Source organism: Pelecanus crispus, chromosome 4, assembly GCF_030463565.1.
Source record: "Pelecanus crispus isolate bPelCri1 chromosome 4, bPelCri1.pri, whole genome shotgun sequence".
Lineage (NCBI taxonomy): Eukaryota > Metazoa > Chordata > Aves > Pelecaniformes > Pelecanidae > Pelecanus > Pelecanus crispus.
The window spans coordinates 46,707,920-46,731,991 of NC_134646.1; the positions used below are offsets into that span (position 1 = coordinate 46,707,920).

Below are 24,072 nucleotides of genomic sequence, written 5' to 3' on the forward strand. Positions count from 1 at the left end.
TGTTTACTCCTAATATTTTGTATATGTGTATTAGTTGCCTGGCTATAAGAATCCATACTGCAGCAATTTGATATTACCAAAATTCTGGGACTGTTTCTCCACTACCTGCCTCCAGCAGAAATACCTTTCTGATTAACACCTAAGACTGGGTATCACTTCACATCTTGGAAACTGATGTTTCCAAACCTGATGTGGCTTGCAGACACACATAGTGTCCATATAACATACATTCCTTTTTTTAAACTTACTGCCAGGGGGTAAGGGGGAATGCAAATGTTCCTTACGCTTGCCTGAGATCACTGATACCACACAATCTTAAAGGTGAAAACATTATTCTAGAAAATTCGGCATCAGTAAGTGGTAAAAATTGCAATTCTAGACTATACATAACAACCCTGCAGTATTGTCTAATAGTTCACCTAGCTTAATAGAGATGGTGAACCACACACAACCCTTTCACTTCCAGCCACCTTTCCCATGCACATTCTTTATAACCCACACTACTGAGCACTCAAGTCCTTCCTCTGGGTTCTGGGTTCTTCTGGCTTTGTTTTGGTTTGGGTTTTTTTTTTTTTCCCCCCAAAATTAAATCCCAAACCTGTCATATCTTCAAAGTCCTCCCTAGCCCCATGCTACTACACCATGCAAAAGTAACATAGAGGCTCTCCCTTCTATCTCCCAGGAGGCTTATCTTTGTTTATAATCTCTCCTTGTTTCCTACATAGCAAATTCATCTCTATGTTTGCTGTTCAAAATATCAGAATCTTATAAAACCACATACATTATTAATACTTTACACAATACCTATTTTATCAAACCCATAATCTCTCATTCTTCATAGATATTATACACCAGTAATACAGCAAATCAATACAGGTGTGTACCTATTTGCACTCTTTTCCCCTCCTCATTGCACTCAACTTCTCTCACATGTAGGGACTTCCATCATTATACAAATATTTTCCAATGTAAAACAGTGTTGTTACTTACTATTTTTTCAAAATCAATTATTAAGGATTAAATTGGCTTTGCATAGTGTCTCTCTAGGCTGCAATCTTTAAGGTTACAGCCAAAAAACCTCCCACTATTCCAAAGAGTGAAGTTAAAGGCAAATACATTACTTTGCCCTTAGGGGTGGGAAATCGAGCAAGGTTTTCTTTGAACAACCTTAGGATCTCTTTTAGGCTTTACAGGAGGGACTTAAAAATGGCAACGGGATAGGTGTAATCGCAGAGATGTGCTCTTTGAAGCATTTCTAAAAATTCCCTCAGACTTGGTCCATGAAATCTGTGGTACACACACACACATTTAGCAGAGATTTACTGTGGCTGTGGAACAAATGCTGTCAGGAGTCCAGTGCATGTCAGCTGGGGTACAGCACCGCTTTCCTGCATCTCTGCAAAACAGGACATTGGAAGAATTATCCTGAACTGACTGCACCATGTGCAAAGCCTACAGCGCCCTGGGGAAGAGGGAGTAACTGCTGATTTACAAAGTGCTCACCATGATTTCCAGCTCTTGGCAATTCTGTAAGAATTTGCACAGCCCAGTCTGCTGTTCTTGATTGCAGGACATATGAAGCTTCCAGCTCCGCACCCTCTCCACCCCCAAGATCATCTGCTTTGCATCTGCCAGTGACTAAAAGGTGCCTAGGTTTCTCCTCAACACATCCTTAAATAAGAATCATTGTGAGAGAATGATTTCACAATTTTTCCCTCCACGGAAGTGGAGCTTTCCAAATATCATTTAACATCAATGTCCACAGGAGCACTTTAGAAGGGAAGAAAGTACTGCTTCAGCTTTCTCTCCACTTCTCAAACCACATCTGGAAGGGAAAAATCAGACTGCTGATGCTTTCACTGTTAGGTAGCCCTCCCCTCCCCTCCCCTCCCCTCCACAAGTCTGGGCTCTCTTCCTAGAGAAAAATCCCAGCAGATCCCAGGCCAATGCCTCCTATCTCCATGAGAAACAGCAGCAAAACACTTTCAACAGTAACAAATGCTTCCTGACACTGTGCTGCATTTCCCAAAGCCAAAGACTGAGGGCACTAAAAATGAGATAATTCACTCTTTTGTACTAGAGGAACATTTTATGATTGACTACACATGTTGCACTCAGCTTTTGGCAAATATCACCAAAGAACAGCTTTAGCAGTGGACTATACTTAAGAGTTACCACTCAAAGGAAAGCAATGTTTTTATAAAAATTAATGTACACGTCTGTGCAGCACTGCAAGGTAGCTAGTGATACAGGGCTAAGAGTTCATGGGAACTCTTCAGCTAGAAGTAGACATTAGCATTTTCTGTCTCTCTTCTGTTGTTGCCTGGGGAAAATGCAAAAATCCTCAAGGCTTCCTTGCTGGCTAAAGTATCAGTGCCAACGCTGCACCTGACACAACTTTGCACAGATCCAGCGTAACTGGTACAGAAACGCCTTCTAGCTGAAAAGTGATTCTGGTTTGTTTCTCTCAGCTTCTTGCTTCAATAGCAAATCGCAGGAGTAAAATATCATGTAAGACATCATATCCCCTAGACACAGGATAAAAGATGGAGACCCTTCTGTCCTAACAATTCCCTTGCTACACTAAATACTTCCAATCCATCCAGTTACCTCATTTGCCAGCCACTGGCAACTCCAGCAGCTACCCACCCTCCCGCTCCATGTAACACCATACAGTTCTGACAGTCTCTGACCCATCAAACATACTTCATTATCTAGCTGCTGCAAGCGCAGGTCTTTATTGAACTGATACAATGACCTAAAGTTATACACTCAGTCTCTATCCGCCCACTGCATTTTACAACATCCCTAGACACAGAGCCTCCGACTACATATTCTGAATAGCCCTGTTATTATCTGCTTTAGGACCCAGAAAGTCCATGATTCAAGTGAAAAGACAGCTCTCACCCAAGCAGCAGTTGCAATGGGGTCACAAGCCTTGCTATCATAAAATAATTAACTGTATAAGACTGCATTAATTGTCATACACTGTAAAGACAGGAAAGTCAGGCCCCCATATGCCGCTTAAAACAAGTTTGGGGTTTTTTTGTTTTGGGTTTTTGTTTTTGTTTTTTTTTTTTAAAGGTTCTTTTCTTTCATTCGTTTTCTGGTTCCCGAGCCATCAGAATGCATCCACTTCACGTTTTCAAGATGTTTCGTTCATTTATGACATTAAGACTGATATTTTCATTTAATCCCTATTACTTAGTCCTTGGAAATTTTGAAAATATAAGCAGACATGCATACAGCTCCAGGTAGAAGACACCTTATGTACTGCATAGCTGCTCAAGATTCCCTCATGATGAAAGTCCTCTTCACTCTGTTGTTGTTCTTTTGTTCTCCAGTGGTAATGAATAATGGTAATCACTTATGTCTTCCAGACTAGTTCGCCCCCAGATCTACTTGGCTTTGCTGAACAGTGGAGCATGAGAAAGCTTCAATCACTCTATTTTCCTCTCTCCTAATTTCACTTGGTGAGGAATACCAACACACAACTGTGTTTTACCCATGCTGCTAGCACAGGAAGCCTTACTGGTCTGGTTTATATCATGACTGATATATAATGGCCTAACGCTTACTTCACAACAAAGGCAGATATTCTACAAAATGCATTTTTTCCTCAAAATATTTTTTTGACACTCTGTTCATCATCATTGATAGGACTTAGTTTGTTCCACAGAACTGAGAAAACCAAACTGTTCTGCAAACATTATGCTTTTCTGGCAACTACAGTACAGTTATATTCAGGAAGTACAATAGTTATTGCACAGCTAGTACAACCTACCATGTACTATATCCCAAGATTGCAAGCTCGTGTGTTACATTCATCTTCTGAGCACCTTTTACTACTACTTCATCTGCCTCTACTCAGGACTCAGAAAAGCGCTTTTTATGACTAAAACAATCTGCCATATTTTTACTGCCTCTTCCAGCAATATATTGGTCTCCCAGGAACAGCAGTGTTTACTTACGGACAAATAGTTCTCTATGCATGTCACAACATAAAGAAAGTACTACACTTATGTATGAAAAAAAAAAAATCAAGCAAAAAAGAATAGAACTTTCAGCCTTCCCAAGAAAATGCCATAAGATTAGATAGAATTTTGGAAAGAATAATCTTTTCCCAAAATTTTTGAATTAATAAATGCAATTTCATAGGTTTGTATCAAATTTGTACAAAATTAATGCAAAGCTTTCCTTTGAATAATACTTGGTTGAAAAAAGATTGGAAATAATTGGAAATATGCAATTTCCCCTTTCCTTCTTCCTTTCCCACTCCCTTCACCTCCTCCCCCCATCATTTCTAGCAGAATCAAGTGCTCAATTGTACATTTCAGGATACTGACATTTAAAAGCCTTTGTAATCTATGGGTATAAAAAAATCTATTGGCCACTTTAAGGAAATGTTTACATTATCTCTATACTCTAAGAAGTTGAATATATGGAAAAAAAATGTATTGTTAAAAAGAAAAAAAAAAGCTGACTTTGTAGACCTAAAGCTTGTCTTGCAGGAAAACAGTCCCAATAAAGAGAAAAATCCCCAAAAATGTCAGTAAAGTATTCGTCTTTGTATAGTGTATGTGACATATATAATATAACTGGTTGGTGAATATCACTTCATTACTGAAAGTCATCTAGCACAACCTGATAACTTACATGCAGTTCCACTGTTTGTGAGCAATGAACCATTCCAAGTTCACAGCAATGGCACCTTTTTGCTTGCTTTTGGTAATCTACCTTTGAGTCACAGCAACTTCTTTGCACTTTCTGGCTGTGTACAGGATTTAAACAGGCCTGATCCTTCTACAGTCACCAAGGTACTAATTCAAAGAGCTCGTCCAGAAGTGATTGGATCAATTTTCAGATAATCATTACAAGCAGTGACAAATGCATTGATATATTAGGACTAAACTACATTCAGACATTAGATTATAACAAAAACTGAGCCATTCAGCGGTTTTGGGGTGAGGTTTGTTATTTTTTTCTGCCCGTCATGCAAGGAAACAAATGCTTATGGGATCAATAAAAAAATTACTAAACAAAGAAAATTTGCAGTCCCCATAACACAGGGGTAGAAGTTCCAATTCCTTCGCTGAGGGGCTGGGGAAGTCACTTCCTATAGACACTCTTTAAGACAAATGACTTAGCCTCAGAAACAAAGCTTCTCTCCCCATCCCACCCCTCGAGATGCACCTTTAAAAAGCATTTTTTGTTCTCCAAAGCATAAGGAAATAACAGGAGTTGTGACAGGACTCACATACACAATGTGAAAACCATGTTTCGTCAGGGATGCAATACATGAGCAGTGCTTCAGTGGACTGATGTTTTCACATTATCGTTAGTCTTCTCCAGTGAGCTTACCCTGCTATTACAATTCTTGACTGGACATTGAAAATAAAGTTCCATCTACTTTTCCTCAACCCATGTACTAGACAGCCTAACTTCAGAGACCTTTATGTCTTACACTTCATCTGTTTCATTTGTAATAAATCCTTTCTTCTTATTTTTATATCTAGGGAAGTTTATAGCAGTTTGTCATTGCTTTCAGTCATTCTAATCTTGACATTTGTTGTCTGCAGTTAGACCCCAAGGAGGGCAAAACTGCTCTTTATTGTTATTCAGCACGTTAGAGGCAAGGACTAGGTCCATCATGTGCTTTGACCCTAAAATACCAAAGCCTGAGGGCTACTCTTTTTTACCACAGAAAAAACTAAAAAAACCAAACCCCAACATTTCAAGTTATTTGGAAGCATGCAAATGAAAATGAGGGTAGGGCACACACATGCTGAAAACATCATCAGCACTTGTCAGAGCCTCCATATAGCCCGTATCCTATTGATACAATACGTTATATATGTAACTTTAAGAAAAACTTTTTCTTTAAAGTCATGAATGCCAGAAATTTGCTTTTGTAATGCAACTGCTGAGATTTTGTTCATATCACATGATTTCAGGAGCTGCTTTTTAAGAGGACTTCAAACTTGCAACAAAGTGAGGGGCATGCAGAAGGCTATGTCAACAATTAATCTAAGTGTACATCTTGTTAGCAGACATACAGTTAAAGAAAGACCTATAAACAGCATTTAAACAAGATCGCTTAAGTAGCAGAAATAAATGTTGCCATAACAGCGCAGAGCTCACCACAGCGTACTCTTTCCACTAAGATAAATTAGATGGTGGTGTTACTTAATAGTTCTGAGCGGAGACTGCATGCACTGCGACATGATGGGACCATATCCCATCCACCACTGTGGAAGATACTCAGAGTCTCTCTTTGCATGGGCAGTACAACAAATATATTCAAAGACAGCAGATACATTTAAGAAACATTCTTTTGAGTATATTTCTATTAAGAGTTAGGTCTGCTAATCTGCTTCCATAATTCAGCCTGAAATTTTCTTTGTATTTGGGGTTATATTCTATCATGTACTGTTAATACAAAGTCCATGTTTTCTGCTGCTGAAGACAGAATAAACTTTTTCATCATTTCATTAGCTGAAAATATTGCAGTTGCCTTCCTAAAGAAAAGTAACAATTCATCTGAAGAAAGTGCATTTTTTTTTAAACAAGCAAGCAAGCGAACACACTGCTTGGTATCACTTCTGTAAAATGAGTAAAAAGAGACACCAATCCCTAGCAGAATCATATCTGCCCTGAACTTTTCATATCACACATCTATTATCACTAGTAAATTCAGTTCTTTTGAAGGGGCTGAAGTTAACTTTCTGAACTGTTCCTTCCTTTGGCATACTGCACAGACATCCACCATATGTATATCACAGCATTCTGCCTTAGATTATGTCACTGCTAAAAATCAAAGGTCTGTCATTCCTCATTTTAACAACACATATGCCATATGCATAATGATTGCAACTCCTTTAGTTTTGCTCATTTAAATAAAATATTTGGTTAGAAACTAAAGTGGGACAGACATGATAGTTCAATTACCCTGTATTCCACCTGTAATAGCAAAGAACATTTAATGCCTGGAATTTATTTATTTATTTATTTATTTACAAACCAGTAAGTATTCCCTGGCATACTTCATCTTTCTTTAGCATCTAGAGGCCTCAGCTAAGATGAGATTCCCATTGTAGAAATGTAAAGACTATGACCTACTAAAGCAATAAGCAAGTCACAGAATGGGTGGAAGAAATGAAAGCTTATGTATGTCCTACATTGCTTTTCACAGATGGGAGACAAAGATGCAGTGAGTTACAGTAAGATTTTTCAAAATTGAAAAATATAAGTGATACAGATAATCACTTTCAGGTCTTTCATATCTCAGTCCAGAATCTTAAAAGATATCCTAATAATTTTCACGAAACATTATCTCTAAAACAGTAACTTACAAATTAGTTAAAGAAGAGCTTACTTTTTAATCCAATAATATAACTTTTAATACCTCTACTACTTCATAACAATTTCATTCTTCAGAATTGCCAAGCATGCCGGAAATTATTGTTGTAACACATTTCCTTTTTGTAACTGTGTACTCTTTACTGAGTATTCATATATTGGACAAAGGTCCAATGTTTGTACCTACTGAAGCTGCACACTACTGGAACTACCTTGGGGAGGTCTTTGATGGGATTTTTGTTTTGTTGGTTTTACCCTATTTGTTGAAAGGCAATTGTTGGTATTTGGTAATGTTATTACAATAAAGCAGTTATTTTTACAACCAGTTTATACAAGTGTTCTGCCTCACAGACACAGGGGTATAGTGTATGTTCATTAAGAAATTTATTTCATATCCCTTACAGGTTTGCTTTCACTCACATTAACATTTTTATGCTTCTATTGCAGGAGTTTCATAACCCAGTTTCACAGACTGAAAACTATCATCTCAGTACTGCTTTCTTTAAGTGGCAAAACAGACTAAGAGAAGCTGGGAGAGCTCACTAACACGAATATAATCTTATGAATTTTGGCTGCATATGCCACCTCTCATTTACAAAAAGTGAGCAGGTCTCCCAAGTATATATTGAGTACAAATGATCCAACTTGTTACTTTTATTGTACATTTTCATTACAGTTGCAAACATTCTGGCTATCTACCAACCTTATTAGCTCACGTATAACAAACAACTGAATAAAAGCCCATTGTTCCATGAAGAATACAGCTGAATAATCAATCTTTTTTTTCTACATCCTTTTGAAAATGTCTTGAAAATACTTATAATCCTGTGATTTTTGATGTTTGTTTTCTCTCAACTCCAATTAGAAAGTTCCAAAGTATACAGGATCATTGCTTACCTAACACGAACATCAGCTGTAATTAAAGTTGTAAGACAGCAATTGGAAGATATTGCCAGAGGCTAGATGTATTAATAGATACTGCAAAGATTGTAAACTTAATAAAAAAAATCATTAAAATATACAGCATTCCCAGTCTTCTCTGTCTTGAGAATATATTACGTCTTTGAACTGGGCAAAATTAGACTCATCATTTAGCTTTTTGATGGCAACAAGTTATTCAGATAAACCAAATCAGCTGTGGTCCTCAGTACACTAACTGTACCAAAAAGGTGGCCACTATCAGGAAGACAAGTTTACTCTAAACTAGGGAGAGAGAAAATAAAGAGCAATTAAGCATGAAGAATGATGCTCTGGGCTAGAGAAGCTGAGCTGATAAACCTCAAACCAATGTCAGGAGCACAGAGTCCTGACATCATGGGTACAGAGGGTACATCATGGGTATTCTGGCCCACAGGATGCTTCTCTCCTTCTACAGAGAAGCAGTGTGGATTCCATTCATTTCCAAGCCGTGCAGTTCACCAGCATGGAAACAGAAGAGTGGAATGCAGATAACAAGCCAAAAGACAGTTTTTCACTGGCTGATAGCTCAGAATAAATGAAAGCATAGCTGATAGCAACAAAATAAACAAGGCCTACGCTTCTGCACTACCCTGATACTGAGGTATCTATGAAGTTTCATTTAAAGTTCTTTTTCCCTTATATTTGTCCTTAAATAAGAATAGTATTGTAATAGCAGAAACCAATATTTTAAAGTTTAAAGAAACTGTCCTCTGAGGCATTATATTTTTCCAGTATGAAAACCAGCTCTGGAACTACAGACTGTTAAGAGGTTTTCTTTAATACTATGGTTATTACTACTTTGAATATTCATACCTGTTTTTTAACTTCCCTGCACTGCTAATAAGCAAGACCTGCTGAATACATCTGCAGGCTGAGTAACTGAGATACGTAGCACTTATTACACCATTGCCATTGAGGATGTAAAAAGACTTAACTGATACCAGTTCCAAATACATGCTATATAACCAGCTCCATAAGTTGCCTTTAAAACTTTCTAAAATGTCAGACATCAGAGCAGGTATTTATCCTCTATATATACATAAAAGAGCCCAATTCTGCCTCTACTGAATACCTTAGATTTACAATGGCTTTGTTGGAATGTACAAGAAATATAGGACTGGATAAGAGAAATGTGAATATTTTATTAGCTATAGTCATAAAATTGTACACCGACACGAGTATCTGTCAAGCATTATGTCATAGAGAAATCTAGTTTCAGTTTTAAAGCGAACGATTGCATATTCTGAATTGAGAGCACCCCGAATTACTCATTTCCATTAAAACTATGAAATAGGATTGCCTAGCAACCAAGAAAATTAATTCAGAGATTAAAATAAACACTGTGACACTGACAGAGCAACTGCTATTCTATCCCAACAACCATGAAGACACTTAGAAAAGAGGCTAGTGTTTCCTTAATTTTTCTTAACAAAGGAAAAACAAACAATTTCATAAAATGAGTCATAATGGACAAAGAATAAAAACAGTCAAAGCAATTGCATAAAGTAAATGCAAATAATTGCCCTCTTTTTACATAACATCATTAAAATGAAAAATATAGAAAGATTTTCATATTCTGACAAGAGTAAACAAATTGCTCTAGAGGTTTCTAACATGCTTTGCCACTTACAAAGACCAAATTTGTTTCATTACATTCATTCCAAGTATTCTATATTTTAGTACTTACTAGCTTAATTTATTACAGAATTTATGGCCATGCCTACCCGAAAATACTCTGCAGTATTATTACCTACTACTACCCGTAGTCAAATTATTCCTCGTCACATTTCTGTAGAGAAGCTTTTAAATTATACAGTTTATCACACTGAGGTTGTTATGCAAAAAAAAGGTAACAGATTAAGGACAGTAAGGATGACTGCAATAATTTAGTTTAATGACTGCTACTTTTATATTGCTTGTTACATCTGGGCCATTGTATAATTCATTGTCCCTGAAGGACTACAAAAAGCCTAGTAAAATTATCCCTTTAGAAATAAAACAACCACGTTCTGCAGCAACATTGAAGTCTACCACCTCGTCAGGATATTAGATTAGAGGAATGATTACAGATCAGCTATTCCTGAGTGGCAGTACTTTCAGACCTCTAGTAGTAGACAGTCCATCTTCCTAGCTTGAGGTACAGAGTTTTTATGCACTCAAAAAAAGATCAGGGATTATGAAGGCAAGAATAACCAAAAGAGAAAAATGAGATCCCAGGGGATATCACAAGATTTAGCAACTGCAGCAGCTACACCAAATCTACTTGAGTCTACATTAAAAGATAATAATAAAAATAAAATAATATGAGAAATAAATCAAGACAGACAAGTAGGAATAACTGTGTGCTAGAAGGTAACTCCCCAGGCATGGACATAACTGTACTCTTCTATCAGGAAAGACCAGTATATTTCAGCTCTTTGGTTGCATATAATATTTACAAAACACACCCACAGCTAGCTACAGGTACTTTAAAAAGTATTGAAATCTGCATATTCCAATCACATTCAAGAAAGGCAGAGGTGCCTGAACTGGATTTTAGAAGTTAAGGCTGTCAATAAATAGGTAATAAAGTAGATGTTTTCATCTTCTAAAAGGGGATATGACAGGTAATAATGGAAGGATATCTGCTGGAAGCACAGGCAATACAGATGGTACAGGCATGTGTAACAGATCAAAATGAAGAAAATATTAACAGCAAAAGTCCCCCATATGCAAACACATCCATAAAGCTGATAAAAGACCCCAAATGTCCATAACAGGTTCCCCTGTGTCTTAAATATTTAATGACTCTACCAGATGGGGAGGGGGAAGAAAAAAATATCTTGTCTGAACCATTAGCATAAACACAGCTGACCTAAAAGACCTACTCACCGCTAGGTTATAATTACTCCAGTGTTTTCACTAGTGAACAGTGTTCATAAATCTAGAATAATTTTGAAGGATGACATCTTTGAGAAATGGTAGCCTCCATATGCTGTTGAACAGCTGAAATAGATTTTCTTTTTATTTTCTGGCCTTTGTGCCACATGCCATGGGTGTGGTTGTAGTATACATGTTTTACTAAACTCTTAAGGATAGTCACAGTGATAAGCACCTTTTTTTAATTTATTTTATCTGTATGATAGAATGGTTATAATGTATGATAGAAGATACTCCTGCAAACACTACACATAGCTGACAATAGTATCTTTTTTTCTTTAAGATTTTAAACAGCAGTTTATATGGCAAAAATCTCAGAAACAAACAGCCATTTTCTGTGTTCACACTAGACATGGTCAGAGTCCTGAACCTTGTAATAATAGAAAGCTTTATAACAGACCCTCAGCTCAGAAGGATTTATCAAATATCTTCTCCACTCTATCCCACAAAACACAGACAACTAGCCAACACACTGCTTCAGACCTACATTAAAAGACCAAAAGTCTCACCTGTAGCTCATTACAAGAGGACAAAGAGAAGGATAACACCAGTGTTAGTCCTTGCACTAGCAGCAGGAATTTAATGAAATGAAACTCCCAGATAATCTTAGAAAGCAGACCATGACCATGTTGCAGGGAAAAGGTAAAAAGAAGGTCACTAGTAGCCTGCCTTGGGGAAAATTCCATCTGCACAGCAAATTTGATGATCGGCTTGGCTTAAGCATGTGAACAAGGCACACTAGCAAGGTATTTGAATATCACTAGAACATTCAGTATACCCTGCCCAAAAGTGAATCCAAATTCTAGTAATTCAAAGGAAAACATAAACAAAACCCTTTAAAAATTAAAACAGTCAAGAAGAAAAGAGTAATAATTTCTCAGAACCTGCAGACAGCCACAGGAGACCTCAAAGCATATTAATCTATCATAATACCATGCAAAACAAACAAAAAAAACCCAGCTGATAAAAAACCTCCATTCAACCTTCCTTCCAGTTTCCTCTCAGCCACTATTAAATTGCATCATCACATCCTCTCACAGATTTCCTGCCAAAAACCTGACAGCTACATGCAAATTACTCCATGGCATTGTTAGGTCTTAATCTTAAGACTGTGCATGGCCTTCCTTTTTGCTTATGTGAATAATTGGTATAAAACCAATGGGACTACTCACAGTGCATGACATCAAATATGTACATATAAGTCTTTGCAGGATCAGAGCCTTGGTCATTGATTTTCCAGATTTTGAAGTTATTTATGTCTATAATTTTAGAAGCACTATATTACCCTAAAATCAAGGGCAATCTGTGCATTTACAAGCAAAACCTACTCATTTCTACAACATTGGTGGGTAGTGTGAATGAAAGTGGTCCTTAATACTCACTAGGACTATGAATTTTCCAGCAAAAGGAGAGTATTAAAGAATCATAGAATTGTTTATGTCGGAAAAGACCTTTAAGATCATCCAGTCCAGCCATTAACCTAACACTACCAAGTTCACCACTAAACCAGTTAAGGGTAGAGTAATAATTTCATGTTTCCTGTCTTGGTGACTGGATTATTTTTTAATGAAAGTAAAACTAGAAATCATTAAGATTGGAAAGGACCTCTAAGATCATCAGTCCAACCACCAACCCAACACCACCATGTCCACTAAACCATGTCCCAAAGTGCCACGTCTACCCATTTTTTGAACACTTCCAGGGATGGGGACTCTACCACCTCTCTGGGCAGCCTCTTCCAATGCTTGACTACCCTTTCCGTGAAGAAATTTTTCCTAATATCCAATCTATACCTCCCCTGGCGCAGCTTGAGCCCATTTCCTCTTGTCCTATCGCTAACTGCTTGGGAGAAGAGACCAACACCCACCTCACTACAACCTCCTTTCAAGGTAGTTGTAGAGAGCAATAAGGTCTCTCCTCAGCCTCCGCTTCTCTAGGCTAAACAACCCCAGTTCCCTCAGCCGCTCCTCATAAGACTTGTGCTCCAGACCCTTCACCAGCTTTGTTGCCCTTCCCTGGACACGCTCCAGCACCTCAATGTCCTTCTTGTATTGAGGGGCCCAAAACTGGACACAGTATTCCAGGTGCGGCCTCACCAGCGCCGAGTACAGGGGGACAATCACCTCCCTGCTCCTGCTGGCCACACTATTCCTGATACAAGCCAGGATGCTGTTGGCCTTCTTGGCCACCTGGGCACACTGCTGGCTCATGTTCAGCCAGCTGTCCACCAACACCCCCCCGCCCCCGGTCCTTTTCCACTGGGCAGCTTTCTAGTCACTCTTCCCAAAACCTGTAGCATTGCTTGGGGTTGTTGTGACCCAAGTGCAGGACCTGGCACTTGGCCTTGTTAAACCTCATACAATTGGCCTTGGCCCATCGGTCCAGCCTGTCCAGGTCCCTCTGCAGGGCCATCCTACCCTCAAGCAGATTGACACTTCACCCAGTTTGGTGTCATGTGCAAACTTACTGCGGGCACACTCAATCCCCTCATCCAGATTGTTGGTAAAGATATTAAACAAGACTGGCCCCAAAATGGAGCCCTGGGGAACACCGCTTGTAACCAGTCACCAACTGAATTTGACTCCGTTCACCACAACTCTCTGGGCTTGGCCACACAGCCAGTTTTTTACCCAGTGAAGAGTACACCTGCCTAGGCCATGAGGCACCAGCTTTCTTAGGAGAATGCTGTGGGAGGCAGTGTCAAAAGCTTTACTAAAGTCCAGGCAGATGACATCCACAGCCTTTCCTTCATCCATTAGGCATGTCACCAGGTCATAGAAGGAGATCAGGCTGGTCAAGCAGGACCTGCCTTTCATGAACCCATGTTGGCTGGGCCTGATCCCCTGGTTGATCTGCACATGCCTGTTGAGTGTAGCAAATTATATGTAGCAAATATAGTCAAGACTAAATAGAAGAAACGTTTTATGGCTCAGCGGAGTAGATCTTAAGCTAGTTATGAACACTTGGAAAACAAGATACCGCTTCATTTTGATCTAGTTCACCATCTAGTTAAGTAACATGGCAATAAGATGCTTTTGAATAGCAAGAGAACCACAAAGAGAATGTTTATAAGGAAGTGCAACCTACTACTAAAAGGAAAGGCAGGGGGGAAAACATAGTTATGCTTACTTATAACGTTAAAAGTGTATGTTGATCAGAAGTAGCGGCCAACCTCTAGTAAGAAATTAGAAGGTTGCGAAAGTCTCTGAAAACAAGTGTACTGCTATAATGAAGCATCATAAGAAATAGGAAAAGCATTTTATATATCTAATATACTCAGGCTATTTCATGAGAAAGTAAATCACTGTATTTGAGTCATTCAGCTAGAAATGTAAGTTCCTTATCCATATAGGAGTGGTTTATCAACAAGTCATGAACAAAGGCAAATCATGTTAAGTGGGAAGCATTTCATGCTAAAGCTACTCAGTTTAAAAATCAATAATACAACATTCAGTAATATAATTGAATACCCTTATGAACAACACAGTGGCCAGTGGTCAATGGTCCCTTTCTCAAGGCAATTTCAGACATTTACTTTCATCCTCAGTTATGCATATTGAGCTACTATTTACAACGACTTAGCAACCTACTACCTCCATAAGTTCACGCTCTTCATTGCTATATAACCTTTATGAAAACCACTATCTTTTAAAAGTTTCTAAGTTCTTTTATGACAAATGCAGAATTCAAAACATTATTGATTTTACCATTATCATTACCTGTAAAAATAAAAATCCATTCTGGATGTCTGCTCAATTAAGTCTTTCCACAATGGACTAATCCAACAGCCAGAGAGGCTGAATTTGGGCTCACTGTGCCCAGTAGCAGCTATTGCATCCCCTTTCTACTACTGCAGCTACCTGATCTGTTCAACATTGTACTCAGGTAGTACACATACGCATTTGTCTGCTCCAAGTGACAGCAGCAACTTCTGCTCAGTTGTTCCCCACCTCCTCCATTGAAAAGGGAGCATATCAGATGTAAGCGTCCAGGAGACCAGATCCAGCCTCCAAGCTGCACCATGAACATGCTAAATAAATTATGCAGAAAAATGTAGTTGGAAATATAATCTTCATCACAGAGGTCACAGAACAAGCAAGCTAGTAAAGAGCAAGAAGTGCTGAATATAAATCACTTTGTACATGTGACATAAGGACACAATATGGTATATAACTGGTAAAATATATTTTATATTATATATTATTATTATTATATTATAATATTATTATATATTATTATATTACTGGAAAGGTTGAGGTAACTTTAGTTTGTCTATTGCCATTCACTAACAGGGAAGGCAATCCTCCATTGAATGACCTCACAGTTAGTTAGGTAACCCACAAATGCTCCCTCATGTAACATCAAGAGTATGCCTCCCTCTGGAACAAATGTTCTTCTACTTCTCTAATAAGTAAATGTTGATTCTCCTGTACTTTGTAAGGAAGGGTAGATGCTCTGTTTTATATTACTTGAACTGTGTATTTAATTCTCCTTATCCAATAGGAACACCTCAGAATTTGCAGTTCCTAGTAGTATTACCAAAGGCTTATCACAAACCACAACAACATATAAAAATTATTCAGAGGGGGTGTTGTGGTTTAACCCCAGCCAGCAACTAAGCACCACACAGCTGCTCGCTCACTCCACCTGCCCCAGTGGGATGGGGGAGAGAATCAGAAGAGTAAAAGTGAGAAAACTCCTGGGATGAGATAAGAACAGTTTAATAATTGAAATAAAGTAAAATAGTAGTAGTAATAATAACAATATAATAACAGTAATAATAATATACAAAGCAAGCACAATGCAATTGCTCACCACCTGCCAACTGACGCCCAGCCAGCCCCCAAGAAGCAATTGCTGCCTGCTGCCCAGCTCCCCCCAGATTCTACACTGAGCATGATGTCATATGGTATGGAATAGCCCTTTGGTCAGTTTGGGTCAGCTGTCCTGGCTGTGTCCCCTCCCAGTTTCTTGTGCACCTGGCAGAGCATGGGAAGCTGAAAAGTGCTTGACTAGTGTAAGCACTACTTAGCAACAACTAAAACATCAACATTATTCTCATACTAAATCCAAAACACAGCACTATGCCAGTTGCTAGGAAGAAAATTAACTCTATCCTAGCCAAAACCAGGACAGGGTGCTCTAGCAGTAGGCTATGTACAGATGTCTTTGGCAGCATGCCTAGAATACCATGCAATTCAAGGTGTTCCATAAATTCCCACATCATATTCTCAGGCCATTTGGGCTTTATAGGTCAAAAAGTATGACTTGAATTTTCCCAAAAGACCAGCCAGATGACCAGATAAAACTCGAAATATGGGAGGCTTACTAATCTTTGCAGTGTACTTCTATAAGCTAACAAAGAGACTGTCTGCAAGTTTCTTTGGGGCTGTATATGCCACTGTAACACCTAGAGTCTGAGCTTTTTTTTTTTTTTCCCAAAAGGTATCAGAAAGAAAACCACACAAAACTGCAAATGTTGACAAACGTGAAACATTAAAGAACAGTCTTAAGACCTAGGACTTATTTGTTGATAGAACAGGAACAATAGAACTGGTGATGGTGCTAACTTTTCCATGGCCTTCCACCTCTAGTGCAGACTTGTATGATTCTCCCTCAGCAGCCTGCACAATGTCTTGCTCACCACAGTTCAGATTCTCCTTGTCATACTAGAGAAACCTACCACAGCATCAACTTCTGCATGCAGATTCTAGCCTGTAAGTACTGAGAAGTCCCAAAGCATTCAAGGTACTGTTAGTAACTTGCACTATATCATAGCACAAGAACTTTTAAAGGTCGAGGGTTGTTTGAAGTGACATGTGTAATAGAAGGGTGAAAGAGACGGGGATCAAACAATTTGGCAGATGGGAGTAGAACGGATGGATGGATGTATTTATTGTCTTTCTTCTGGAGAGGTGAGGATCAGAGTTCTGTGCCATCCAAGCACAGGGATGAGTACCTGGCTTGGATAGGTTTCCTCATATACCCCCCGAGATATCAATCAAAACCATGACACCAGAAGCTCAGGATCTACTCCTGTATAAAAATATGCAAGCCTAAGTTCTTAGCTATGACCAAACGTGTCCTCACCTGAGAGCTGCAAAGAGACACCCCAAGCTCTTCCCATGGTTGTTTTCTAAAGGCTTTTAAATTGATTTAAAATTATGACAGCTGCTTACTATTGCATATGGCTTAATAGGGTAAGAGAAGATTTGGTGGGAAATCAGGGGGTGGCAGGCTTTGGTGAATTACATAAAGAAAGCTAAGCTGATTCACCAGTAGTAGAGGGTGCCACTACACTGTGGAGCCTCCCACACTGGCTACATCACCTTGCTAGGCAAGGGTATGCAGTACCAGCTTCCTTTACCAGAGAAACTAGGCCAACGGGTCAACTGTGATAACTCTTTTCCTTGAACATGATGTGATATACATTCCTTTCCAACTAAGAGAATCTTTCCTATATGTCATCGCTTTAAGATAAAACCAAACTCGTTCTCCCTTTTTCCCTCACCTATGCATAACTTCAAAATAGTTGGAAACTGCCCACAGGTACAATATTGCCATAGTAATAATATTGTGGTATTACCATAGTAGCCATGAACATCACATGGCTGCTGTTTTACTTGGGGAAAAAATATGTTTAAGTTACATGTTCACTATTTTAAAAAGATAATTTGAAGTTATGCTTCTAATAACTTCTTATGTAAAACTTCTCAAATGTTTTATTTACCAAGATTAATCTGCAAATATCAATCTAGTACTCCTCTGTTCAGATTACTTGTGTTTTGGTTGGGTTTTTTTAAGTTTAAAATTATTGAGCTTTATATCATTATATCAACACCGTAAAAGATTTTTATTTTTTTTTTCCTCGAGACCCTAAAATGTAAATATTTAGAAGCCATTTAAAAACACTCTACCTCAAAACACACATTTTATTTCTAAAGAAACTCCTAAAATTTCCATTAAGGATCTCTATAAGTCTTGTCTGAAAGACCAAATATTAGTATCTTTCATTCTCTTAACTCTAATATTGTCGTCTTCTATTTCTGTATCAATTCCAAACTTCAGGACCCCTCTGAAGGTCTTTCAAATTATATTGCTTATTCCTTTCTTCTTTTCATCATATTGCCTCTTTTCAACCTCTATCAGCACAATCATCTCTACTTTTTTCCCATTGTGCCTTAATGCAAAGCAATCCCTCCTTAATCACTTCACCATGCTATTATACTCTCTTCCTTCAAATTCCTCCTTAATGTCCAATTTTACCTATATAAAATCATCCTGCTGCAGATTGAGTAGGATGTGACCAGCAATGACTTAATTAATAAACATGCAACACTTGTCATCTTATATTACATGTTCCCAGAAGAAATATTAAAATGTTGTAGAATTCCATTTCCATGCCTTCCAGATGCTAAAAAGAAAGTGCTTCCACAGAAAATTGAAATGCAGGACAGCAGACACAAAGAGCTACCTTTTTTTTTTTTTTTTTTTTTTTTTTTTTTGAGGAAGAACACCAAAACACAGTCTTGGGGTACAAATGGGAAGATACTGAGAAGTGAGGAATGCTTACTGGAACTGCAAATACTATATTATACTTGAGTTTTATTTACACTGTGGCAGTAACACCTTCCTGCAAATCTCATATACCAAAAGTGCAGCAAATGCAGCTTTTGCTGAAGTCTCTCTTTGTACCAGAACTGTAGCAAATGCACTGCTCCCCTCACACCACTATTAAAAGGATAGATTTTTGTTAAAATTGATACTAAATTTATTGTGATATTAATTTGCTGTACAGTTGTATTGTTATCACTACTGGAAAAAAAAAATTAAACTTTCACTATGTGAACCAAATAAAAACTCTTCATTCTGAAGAGTTTTTGTCCAAGTGCAAATATCAGGGATATTATAAATGTAAAGAGAAGAGTAATCCTTACACTTAGTAGTAGTTGGTGATATTTTAGCAACTGTTATTTGGAACAATGTTGTCCCAGATGGTTGCAGTATAAATTTTGGGAGGTCTACCACAGTCCTACATGATGACTAATAAGAAGGAAATAAAAATATTAGAGGGGGAAAAAAAAAAAAAGAGAAAATTTAGCCTTCTTGAGACTAGTGTATTGTAGTATGAGAGTTGGCATGGGCAAACTAACAGAATACTTAAGCCATTTTTTGTATCAGTGCCCTTCCTTCATAAGGCCCTAGAGTGTATGTGTATAAAAATTCACAGTTCTGATAGTTAATCCCTATTTGGAGTTTATCTTTGACCCTCACAATTTTGCTTCTCTGAGTCTGATCTCTCTACAGCTGAGAAAATGACAACACTTATTTCTCATTCTTTACACACTGGAACTGAAGTCTCTAATTCCCCACCCCCCAAGCAAAAGATTTGTGACAACACATCAATGTGGGACTTGCTGTCCTGTCTCAGAAATCAGTCACGTGATAAGATATCAGCAGGAGTTATGCATTTTAGTTGCATGAATTGGCTGAAACTTCTTCTGAAATAAATTTGTCAAACAGAATATTAACTGACAGAATATTTGATATAAGATCAATATTCACCTTTGCCTTTTTTACATTCTGCTTTTCAATGGCCATCAGGTGCTTATGTGCTTTATGTTTTTTATAAAATCATACACAGTGTCTACAATCTGAAGCAGAACAGCCCAAAAATGTGTTTTTTCTAGTTTCCTACTTAATCCTCCATATAAAACTATTAGGAGGAAAGAGCATATTCTCACCTGTTTATATAAGGAGAATTAACAGTTCAAAACTATTGTATCAAGAAAGCAAACGTTGTTATGTGAGGCCAGCAGCATTCCATCCATTCTTCCATCTTGAATTTTAGTGCAGTGGCAGGCAATTCAAACAGGTTAAAAATCACCTTGCCAAAATTGTTTAAGGTGCTTATCAGAAATGAATGCATAGTCACAATATAAAATGAATAATTTTTAGCTATTACATATATCAATCCCTCAATCCTTCTCCATAAGGAGCCTAAGCAGTAAGCTGAATCAAATTTATTTTTGTTATATCTGCAGTATTGTTTTGTCATTACTAAATGCTTATTTTTTCACAGTAATTAGAAACCCAAAATACCCCTTTCCCCCCAAAGTGAGCCTTTACTTTCACAAACTGCAGGAAAAGCTTTTTATAAATTTATATTACTGGTTTGATACAGTATTTTTACAACAATTAGTATAAATTAATGATTTCAAATATATTCAACACTTTTTCCTAAGCATTTACAGCTCCTACTTATGAAGTATCTTATTTCTAAAATAGTTTATTTATGAAATTGACATACAAGTGTCAAAATTACCATGAAGATTTAAATTCTCACACACTGAATTGAGGATTCCATCTGCCTTAGGGCAGCTGGAATACTTTTTGCCCTGTAAGAATATATATAAAAGTATAATTAGGTCCTATTAATGCTGGATTTTCATGCCTATGACTAGTATGATGTTAAGCCCATAAGAAATACCAAGTTTTCTACTATTAACAGAGACATTTTAATGTTAAAGATTAAATAAGCAGGCAAGACTAAGTTTATTTACATCATTATCTGTGAATAAAAGCCTAATGTATTGAATAATAACATATTCAAATTGCAGCTCTGGAACTCACTGCTCCTAATGTAAGAATATTAAGGTATTCTGTAGTTACTACATAAAGAAAAACTCTTACAATATTAGAACAATTAACTTCAAATTCATACTGAATGTTATTGCATTTTTCTTTAATAAACCTTATTGATTAACTACTAAGGAGTATTAAACAGGAAATACAGTGAGATATTTTGCCAGATACTAAAATTTACTTCCACATTTAACATTGATTAAGAAAGAAAATTATTTACTCTGCTAGTGTCTTTGTGATTGTCAAGTGAGTATTTTATCTGACACTCTTACTATACACACATACACACTTTTAAGAACAGGCAACAATAAACATGATGAAAGTTAAGACCATTCTACTCTGAAGGAACTTGTAAATCCAATCTGAACACAAACTTGGGAACCAGGAGTAGAATTGAGAATATATTCCCAAAGGACAGAGATTGACCTCTGCCCATCATGCTTTCTTTAAGAATCAAGCATTGCAAATCCAGGTTTCGTATTAAGAATATCAGCCAGCAAATGTCTGCTACTTCCCACTTATAAGGCCGAATATAAAAACCATTTCCAAATTACTCACAAAACTGATTGTACTTCAGGGGTCCTATAAGACTAGACAGAGTACTAACAACATAAAAAGGATCTAACTAAAAATACAAGCATAGCTCACACTTAGTGTAGCATTTACATTAAAGGACAGAAAATAACTCCTCAGCTTTATTTACAAGTAGTCACCCAACAAAATCAAAGTGCAAAATATTGAGATTTGCTCATTTTTATTTTAACCAACTTTCTAACAATAGTCAAATGAGAAACTGGACAACTGTTCTCTTTTAAAGGTAAATAAAAAGATTTAGAAGACTAACTTGCAAAGGATGCCAGCAGTGGTTTGACTGTTTGGCTGTTGGTTTATTTCTTAATACAAAATAAAAATCATCACTTTCATCTAGTCTGTAGTATCCTACTAACTCAGAGTCTGCCATTTTCCAAAAAGTATTGATGTAAGAGGAAGCAATTCAACCTCTCATGGCTGAAGAGGCAGAGGCTGTGTGTACATATTACCGGTAGCATACTAGACTCCTTACAACTTACTTCTAAAACTCTGCTTAAAGCTCTCCTTTACTGGCATGCTGTGGAACAAATGACAAAGGTTTGATAATAGGCTGCAGATCCACTTAAATCTCGAATGCAGACCAAATACTAACTCATTATTTATTTTCTAGTATTCAACCATTTCTTGTCACAATAATATTATACATTTTTTTTTTTTTGCTATCCTACCAGTGGAACATAATCTATGTTTTTTAGGTATACTACAGCCAAGAGAGCTTAAGTAAAATTAGCTCTTCCTCATGTTTGTTGCTGTACAAACACAGATGCTCCATCCATTCCCAAGAGTTTATTTTATAAAGGAATTCAAACTAAAAAATGAAGTTATGGATGATCCATAAAAAAAGAACATTTATCTTCAATTTAGTGCAGGTGGTATATCTGGCTGTGCTACAGAATGTCTCTTTTTTTTCTGAAATAGATGTGGTGAGAATAATCCTAAACTCCACTGTACCAAGTCCCACACAATGCAAAAAAATCACAGTGACTGCCCTCTGAAAAGTCTTCTATTGGGACAAAAGACTGAGTTTGGGGACATCATTGCAATCCTAGTGCTTTCACGGAGGGAAGACGTGCTCTGCAGGAACTGGACTGATATCTTTTTCCACATAGCAAAGCTAACAGTTTGACGTCATTGTCTTTCAAACACTGGCAGTTGAGACCTACCACTGACACATGCAAATTTATGCATGAGATTTTCAAAATTATCATGCATCTCTAAAGACATCAGTGAAACTCCTGCTTCTAAGTGGAGCTGATCATTTTTGAAAAATAAACCAGTCAAATAAATTACAGGCTTTAGTTATCCTGGGCTTTCCAGACAGCAGATTTGCAATCAAAGCTCTTAGTATGTTACAATTCTAGGCATGTAGCATAATGTCAGTATTATGGAAATTGTGCACAAGTTGATATTTCTGAGATGTTATGACTTTTTACATTGTTAAAATATATTTCAGTGTTCACATGTAGCTTACATTTCAGCCAGACATTCTACACACTTTCAGTTTTTGGACAGCTACAGACAGCTGTGTAGCAAATACCTTTGAAACGTGCTCCCCACTGTACTGGCTTGCAAGCGAAGGAAATGTGGTATCAAGGAAAAAAGGGGGGGAAAAAAACCCAAGTCTTCTAATACTTTAAAAAGGAAAATTAATTAATACAAATTATTCTTGGTTTCAATTTTTACAGCTTTACATATGAAAACTGCTGGACAACAACAGTTTACTGTATTAAGGCTACTGATGCCAAGAAGAAACCACACTTTCCAAGGCCAATAGAAAGAAAATTGGGGGGGAAGGGGGAGGGATGTCCATTTCTGTTTTCCAGTCATTACTTTGAGCTACACAGTTTCTAGTAATTCCTTATTTTCAGAAAACAGATGTAATATATTTCCCTGCTGACAATTTTACAACATACAGCCACAAACAAATCATAAGTGTTAAACACTAGGAAGGTACAGAGATTGTGTAAGGCAGAAGGTCATTATTTGGAACCACTATGGTAAGAATTATGTTTGCACTTATCAATATCTTATTGCATAAAATTCTCTAAAATAACAAGACTTCCAAATCTGCAAGCCTCTGATTAGAGCTATCTTTATCATATTTATGAAATGCATCAATATGAAACTATTCACTTCCATCATGGCTGCTAGCAAGACGTAATGCTGTTCAGTGGGAGGTTCAAAGCATCTGCTGTGAAGAGCACAGGAGTTGATAAGCAGTGGCAATTTATACTCCCATTGATTTTGTAGAAAGCAGAGGAGAAAGAAAGAAAGAGTTCCATTCAAGATGGCAGGACAAAAATTAGAATATATGAATTACAGTTAAAGTTGCTAGTTAGAAAAACTAGTCCAGATGACCTGGAACTATACTATGGATATCAGTTAAACACATAACAGATAGATCATGCTAAATGAAAACAAAAAAAACAGGAACTATGAAAGAGAAGTATCAAGTCATACTAATAATAGTCAATATTTTTCAAATGCAAAGTGCAAACCTTAAAAAGTTCCATGATTTCATAATCATCCCTATACTTCACTATAATTCCAACATCTGCATTCAAGCACCTTGAGAAATTCAAGAATGAAATATTTTTT

At 37.3% G+C, this 24,072-nt stretch overlaps 1 protein-coding gene across 1 annotated transcript in view; it reads right to left on the bottom strand.

Annotated features, from left to right (window-relative positions):
- The window catches only part of GPM6A (glycoprotein M6A), a 130,210-nt gene that overhangs the window by 105,234 nt on the left and 904 nt on the right, over nt 1–24,072 (bottom strand). Inside the window, exons 2-3 of the mRNA XM_075709036.1 lie at nt 10,283–10,289; nt 10,080–10,119 (exon numbers count right to left, since the gene is read on the bottom strand). Of these exons, the coding sequence (XP_075565151.1) occupies nt 10,080–10,119; nt 10,283–10,289 (47 nt within the window). The remainder of the gene's footprint in view (nt 1–10,079; nt 10,120–10,282; nt 10,290–24,072) is intronic.